Source organism: Capricornis sumatraensis, chromosome 19, assembly GCF_032405125.1.
Source record: "Capricornis sumatraensis isolate serow.1 chromosome 19, serow.2, whole genome shotgun sequence".
Taxonomy (NCBI): Eukaryota; Metazoa; Chordata; class Mammalia; order Artiodactyla; family Bovidae; genus Capricornis; species Capricornis sumatraensis.
Genome location: NC_091087.1, coordinates 52,685,611 through 52,693,472, shown reverse-complemented (window position 1 = coordinate 52,693,472; position 7,862 = coordinate 52,685,611). Strand labels below are relative to the sequence as shown.

The 7,862-nt window shown below is 42.1% G+C and overlaps 1 protein-coding gene across 1 annotated transcript in view; it reads right to left on the bottom strand.

Moving 5' to 3' along the window:
• Positions 1 to 268: 268 nt before the first annotated feature.
• The window catches only part of PRORP (protein only RNase P catalytic subunit), a 135,450-nt gene continuing 127,856 nt past the window's right edge, over positions 269 to 7,862 (bottom strand). Inside the window, exons 5-7 of the mRNA XM_068990976.1 lie at positions 7,003 to 7,151; positions 3,549 to 3,744; positions 269 to 400 (exon numbers count right to left, since the gene is read on the bottom strand). Coding sequence (XP_068847077.1) covers positions 269 to 400; positions 3,549 to 3,744; positions 7,003 to 7,151 — 477 coding nt within the window. The remainder of the gene's footprint in view (positions 401 to 3,548; positions 3,745 to 7,002; positions 7,152 to 7,862) is intronic.

Below are 7,862 nucleotides of genomic sequence, written 5' to 3'. Positions count from 1 at the left end.
GCTCCTGGAGTTCACTCAGATTCACGTCCATTGACTCAGTGATGCCATCCAGCCATCTCATCCTCTGTCGTCCCCTTCTGCATCCGGTTATGAAAAGATATTATATCTCATTTAATTGAAAAGTCAACTTATTGATATATAAACCAACTGGACCAAACAGGAAAAACTGAATCAAACAGAAGCAATGCTCTAAACAAGCATCAATTTAAGAGCTCTGATGCCAACCAGGAGGACACCCAGACACAAGTTTAGCATGGCGTAAGAGTCTTTACATCTTCCGGTGAAGGCAAAGCCATTTGGTTGGCACTTCATAGGAATATCTTTCCACCAGGTTGTCATCATAAGGTATGTGCCACGAGTCTCCAGTTGTTTGCACCACGGTGTCATAGCTGAGAATATGCTGTTGAATTAAAAAGGGAACCACACATTGAGAACAACACTAAAGGAATATCTGGCCATTTCCCTTTCTCTTCTGACGGTTTCTTAGTTTGCTTCAGAGAAGTATTATTTGTCTTACTTAACAATGGATTTTCAAAGAGCAGCTAGCTCTGTGAAGATGAATTCTGGCAGTAGGAACAGTGGGGGTTGGAGGATAAAATAGGAGTTAGGATTAACAGATACACATTACTACATATAAAAGAGAAGACTTCCTTGGTGGTGCAGTAGATCAAGAATCTGCTTGCCAAGACAGGGGACATGGGTTTGATCCCTCATCTGGGAAGATTCCACACGCCAAGGAACAACTAAGCCCATGCCCAGCAACTGCTGAGCCGTGCTCTGGGGCCCTCGAGCTGCAACTGCCGGAGCCTGCACGCTCTAGGGCCCGAGAGCCAAACTACTGAGCCCCTGTGCCCCAGCTACTGAAGCCTGTGCACCTAGAGTCTGTGCTGCACAGCAAGAGTAGCCCCCACTCTCCACAATTAAGAAAAAAAACCTGCGTGCAGCAATGAGGACCCAGTGTAGCCAAAAATAAAGACAAAAGAAGAAAAAAAAAAAGACTTCCTCACTTAAAAAAAAATAGGTAAACAGCAAGAACCTACTGTATAGCACAGAGAAAGATAATCAGTATAATAACCTATAATGGAAAAGAATCTGAAAAAGAATATATATATACATATACATATACAAACACCCTCCCCACACACACACATATATATATCTACCATTGTATTACTGCTGCATACTTGAAGTTGACACATTGTAAATTAACTATACTTCAATTAAAAAAAAGATGAACCCTATTGTTAGGAGTTCGTTTTTGGGGAGGTTTCATATTTAGGGTTCAGGATCTCTATAAGAAAAAAATATATATATTCCTTTTTGTCTTTAATGATTTTGTATGCAACAGAGAAAACTTTCAAATATACAAAAATAAAGAAACAGCACAATGAACTCATATATACCCATTACCTCGGAGAGGGCAATGGCAACCCACTCCAGTACTCTTGCCTGGAAAATCCCATGGACGGAGTAGCCTGGAAGGCTGCAGTCCGTGGGGTCGCTGAGGGTCAGACATGACTGAGCTACTTCACTTTCACTATTCACTTTCATACATTGGAGAAGGAAATGGCAACCCACTCCAGTGTTCTTGCCTGGAGAATCCCAGCGACGGGGGAGCCTAATGGGCTGCCATCTATGGTGTTGCACAGAGTCGGACACAACTGAAGTGACTTAGCAGCAGTAGCATACCCATTACCTGGCCTCAAAAATCATCAAAATTCATGGCTAATCTTACTTCATCATTCACCCAAAACCCCTCAGATTATTTTGAAATAAATCTCAGATATTATATCACTTTTTCTATAATTCAGTATGTATCTCTGAAAGATAAGAACTTATTTTGTAAATGTAAAAGGAATATTATTATTATACTTAAGAATTAACAACTCCTTAACATCATCAAATTTCTACTGTTTACATTTTTCCAATTACTATATGTGTGCAATTCTATTTTGAATAGGAATTGAAATAAGGTTGTTACATTGTGACTGGCTAAACTCTCAAGTCTCTTACAATCTAGAGCTTCTCTTTTCAACTCTATTTTTCTTGCAGTTTTTTGTTATTGAGGAAACCAGGTCCTATACTGTATCCCGCAGTTGATTTTGCTGATTGTTTCTGTGGTATCATTTGATACCGTGTTTCCTACAAATGCTGTTTTTGTCTGTTTGTTGAGCCCTGGACTGTATTTACCATTGGCTAGTGTATTGGTGACTGCACCCATGAAATTAAAAGATGCTTACTCCTTGGAAGAAAAGTTATGACCAACCTAGAAAGATTATTCAAAAGCAGAGACATTACTTTGCCAACAAAGGTCCGTCTAGTCAAGGCTATGGTTTTTCCAGTAGTCATGTGTGGATGTGAGAGTTGGACTGAGAAGAAAGCTGAGCGCTGAAGAATTGATGCTTTTGAACTGTGGTATTGGAGAAGACTCTTGAGAGTCCCTTGGACTGCAAGGAGATCCAACCAGTCCATTCTAAAGGAGATCAGCCCTGGGTGTTCTTTGTAAGGAATGATGCTAAAGCTGAAACTCCAGTACTTTGTCCACCTCATGCGAAGAGTTGACTCACTGGAAAAGACTCTGATGCTGGGAGGGATTGGGGGCAGGAGGAGAAGGGGATGACAGAGGATGAGATGGCTGGATGGCCATCACCAACTCGATGGACGTGAGTCTGAGTAAACTCCGGGAGATGGTGATGGACAGGGAGGCCTGGTGTGCTGCAATTCATGGGGTCCCAAAGAGTCAGACACGACTGAGCAACTGAACTGAACTGAACTGAGTGTATTTTTCTATAGTAAATTGCCTTTAGATTTTCTCTTTGCTTTTACACAAGACATCCTTGAACTTACATGTATTTCAACTAGAATCAAAAAAGAACTCAATTGAGATTGTGCCACAAAAGTGGATTAAACAGGAAAAAGAGTTATTCAGCAGAAAGAGAAGTATGATGAGTCATAAGACATACAGAATTTTGAGCTATGGCAAATAAATAGGAAAATAAAAAACACATATAGGATTTGTAACTGATAACATAACTGAAGTCATAACTGATGACACTTCAGGGGTTTTCAATACATCAGTTAACGTGGGGTTGGCCTAGGAAAACATTGCTCTGGCAGACTCTGTGTTTTTAGGATCTGGCTAATTCCAAATACCAAACTGCTGCTGCTGCTAAGTCACTTCAATAGTGTCTGACTCTGTGCGACCCCAGAGATGGCAGCCCACCAGGCTCCCCTGTCCCTGGGATTCTCCAGGCAAGAACACTGGAATGGGTTGCCATTTCCTTTTCCAATGCATGAAAGTGAAAAGTGAAAGTGAAGTCGCTCAGTTGTGTCTGACTCTTCGCGACCCCATGGACTGCAGCCTACCAGGCTCCACGGGATTTTCCAGGCAAGAGTACTGGAGTGGGGTGCCATTGCCTTCTTGGAAATACCAAACTAAAGCTAAGAAAAACAAAACATCGAGAACTAGATGCACCGTTCTTTGACTATGTCACATTCTTACTATATAGTTGGCTCTGCTGATGTTATGGAGAGGATGGATAACATACCTGAAAGGTTATTTTTGCTCCTGGATGCTTACTAACAATTGCCAGCTGATGTCCCTGCTGCCACTTAAAGAACAGGCGCTGGGTCTTGGCATCAGGCAGACAGGCCCTGTGGTCTCGCATCAGGTCTTTTGTGATAAACTTGCAGTGGTTTCCTGAGTGCAGTGTGGCATACAGAAGGAACGGATCATCCTCAGAGCTGAGCCGGACATAAGAATGGACACAATCAAACACATGTCCAAAGAGGCAGAGAACAGCATTCTTCACCATGCTAATTACTTCTTTCTCTACTTTCCTCATTAGTATTCTTTGCTCTTAACTGATATGATCAATTAAGGATACTTATGAACCACCTGCAAGTCTTTAGCTGGTAGACAACATGATCGAGAACACAGATGGACAGCTACAGGGAAAGGAATGCTAATGCTTAGGATTCTTAGCAGTTCAGAACAGAGAATTCTAACGGTAATTCTCTCTTCATACTTAAAAGCTGGTTCTCTGGGTCCCCATGCAGTTTTCCTCATCTGCCTCATCCACTACAGAGCACATCTTTTCCCTGCCCCTTTCTTCACTTGAATTCAAGAAACATTCATAATACTAACAGGGAAGGAGGATACTTTCTTGCAAAAGTAAGGGGCTAACCTCAAAGCTGAAACTGGTATCTCCAAGTAGCTTCTGGGTAGCCATCCTGATCAGCACCCAAAGGCACCTCTAGAGAAGAGCCAGGAGCTCAAAGTCTCCAATGAGCCCTCAACATCAGTAGTGAGTGCTTGAATACATGTGCTGTAAAAACAGCAGTAGTTACCTTGACTCAGGAGATTCAGATGGCAGCATGTAATTAAGCTATATACCTTGATCCAAATGACCCAAAGTGGACCCTTTACAGGATATCTTATACAGTTCCTTGACCAGGGATTGAACCTGGGCCACAGCAGTGAGACTGCTGTCCTAACCACTGTACTGCCAGAGAATTCCTCCATTTGACCTTTTTAAGAACAAATAGTTTGGACAATACTGACAAATCTTGAAGTTATCACATTCAACCCAACAAAACCTAGACTCAGGACTGAGGTTCACTCATAATCCATGCTAAGTTGTAAATCCCTGGTATAAGGTATCCTATACTAAAGTATTTCAATTTCAAATGAAATGATAAAATAACTGGAATCTGTCTTTAAAATAATCTTCAGGAAAAAGAAAAACTGTGGGGGTTATATGGAACAACATTAACAAATGACAGTAGTTACGGGAGCTGAGTGACAGTCATGGGGGCATTCACTGTACTATTCTTTAGGTTTGAACACGCTTCTTTGGCACATTAGTGGCAAACAGAGTTAATGTTAAAAATTTAAATACTCAAATCCAAAGCCACAGAAGGTGGCTGAATTAATCTTTACCACTGGGTTTGGAATTTCAGCATATACAATATATACAGGCTCCAAACCAAGCACGAGACCAACTTCCAACAGGCTTCTTGGTTATAACACTACCGTTACTTAGTTCTTCCATCTATGAAAAATAATGATGATGGTGACAGCAACAAATATAGATGCTTTCCATGTACTTGGTGCTGTGCCAAGAGTTTCACATGTATTATGTGCAAGTATTTTCTCACTGAATCCTCATGAGGGTTACCTATGAAGAAAAGAAGACACAGAGAAGGGAAACACTTCCCAGACAGGAAGTGACAGGGCCATGATCTGAACCAGGGTAGACTGATTCTCAAGCCTGAGATCCTCAGGTTTAGCCAATGCTGCCTAATGTGACTGAATGAAGGGCATTACTACTATCTTATAGTCTTGGAAAGATGGAAGCACCCACTCCATGAATAAATAAAAGAACTTAGCTACAGAAAAATGAGATTTGGTTTGGGACCTGAAGGAGGGGTTAGCTTCCAGCTTTGTGCATTGAGTGCCATTTGACTTTTTTTTTTTTTTTTGGCTGCAGTGTTTGGCCTGTGGGATCCTTAGTTCCTTGACCAGGGATTGAACCTGGGCTACAGCAGTGAGACTGCCATCCTAACCACTGTACTGCCAGAGAATTCCTCCATTTGACCTTTTTAAGAACGAACGGTTTGGATAATACTGACAAATCTTGAAGTTATCACATTCAACCCAACGAAACCTAGACTCAGGACTGAGGTTTGCTCATGATCCATGCTAAGTTGTACATAAACCTTTGTCAGCATAAACAGTATGAGAACCTAAATGCATGCTAACAGTTAATACATGGTGTTGTAGATCTGTGCTCCTCCTGACTAGCTACTTTCTGCATACTGTATGGACACTGTGTATTTCCTTGCTGATCATGTTTTCCATCTTCCTTTGGTTTCCTGGGAAGCAGTAGCTCACAGCAACATTCCCTTTATATTTAGAATAAAATCCAGAGCCCACGAGGTCCTCTGTAATGCGGTCCCTGCCTTCTCTGCGACCTCAGAACTGACCATCCACACTGGCCTGCCAGCTCCCCTCATTCCTGACTGACAGCCCTCTTTTCCCCCGTCCCCATCTGCGGTGGGTCTTAGTTGTGGCACGTGAACTCTTAGTTGCAGCATGCAGGATCTAGTTCCCTGACAAGGGATCAAACTTGGCCTCCCTGCACTGCGAGTGCAGAGTCTTAGCCACTAGACCACCGGGAAGGCCCTCTTTTGTTGTTGTTCAGGGCTTTTTGAACACTTGCTGTTCCTTCTGCCTGGTAGTTTCTTCCCACTACCTCTCCTCGTTTCTCAAACGACTCACTTGTTTTCTTCAGATCTGTGTCCTCCCCAAGGCCTGTCCTGATGATCTCTCCATTCACCCCCCTCGATATTGGACCTAGTCCTCTTCCAGCTCCCTACTCCCTTCACAGCTTTGATCATTGCCTGTTTATCTGTTTACCTGTCTACTGTTACGTTCCAAGACGATAGGGACTTGGTTTTGTTCACTGGTGTTTCTCCAAGAACACAGATGGTGCTCGTATTTGCTAAATATTTGTTAAATGATCTGTTCAGGAATCTATGGCATGCATTCTGTGTACTAATCTCATTTGGGTTTTAACTTATTTCTCCTTTTTGGCTTCCCTGGTGGCTCATATGGTAAAGCGTCTGCCTGCAATGCGGGAGACCCGGGTTCAATTCCTGGGTCAGGAAGATCCCCTGGAGAAGGAAATGGCAACCCACTCCAGCACTCTTGCCTGGAAAATCCCATGGACAGAGGAGCCTGATAGGCTACAGTCCATGGGGTCACAAAGAGTCGGACACGACTGAGCGACTTCACTTTCACTTTATTTCTCCTTTAAACTGATTTCTCATCTATTTAAGTTTATCCTGCTATAAAAACTATATTTTTATAAATTTTTTTTTTTTAATGAGGCTGAGTATACTCACACACACATGCACTTTAAAAATAGAAAAACGAAAATAGGTAACAAGCAGATGACTGGAGCCTAGTGTAATTCACTTAATAACTTCAATACCTACATGTTGTCAGCGAAAAAAAAGCTGGCTTGCTTTTGCATCTTTTCCATCTCAACTCTTCTCCACCGGGAATTCTGCGTTAACATGTGCTTCCGGCCCAGGACCAGCACTTGAAGATTCTGCTTGGCGAGGTGAGAGACCACATTCAAGAGCTGAAAAACACAAAGTCAGTCCCCAAGAAAGTCAGGGAAGAATCTCAAGTAAGGGGAGTGATTCTGCTAGATGGTAATCTCAATGGGTCCAACAGTCTTTTCTGGTAAGAGGTGAGAAAACATTCCTAAACATTCTTTTCTGGTAAGAGGTAATTGCCCATCTTTGTAAATAAGCCGGAGGAAAATGCTTCCATGTTACAAATGATTATCGAACACCTGCCCACTGGCCAGGCTACATGGGATACCTGGGGAGGTTTCTAAGCATAGACAAGATGAGCCATTTTAAAAATGAGTTCTGTAGGGCCCACTGGGAGAGAGGTAGGGGAGCTAAGAAGGATGGGGTTTGGTTCCTATATACTCCCAACCCTGTTTCAACCCAAACAGCTCAGTTTTTGTCACTTATATATTGGTATTCTGCACAAATTTTTATTTAAATAAAGGATGGCTCAGATGGTAAAGAATATGCCTACAATGCAGGAGACCTCAGTTCAATCCCTGGGTCAGGAAGATCCCCTGGAGAAGGGAATGGCAACAGTTAGGAGCGTAGCAGGCTATAGTCCATGGGGTTACAAAGAGTCAGACATGACTGAGAGACTAACGCTTTCATTAAAAGTTTGTAAATGGCTGGAATAGACATTTCTTTTTTTTTTTTTTTACTTAAGGTTTTTTAACTTTTAACTTTGTATTGGGATATAGATGATTAACAATGTT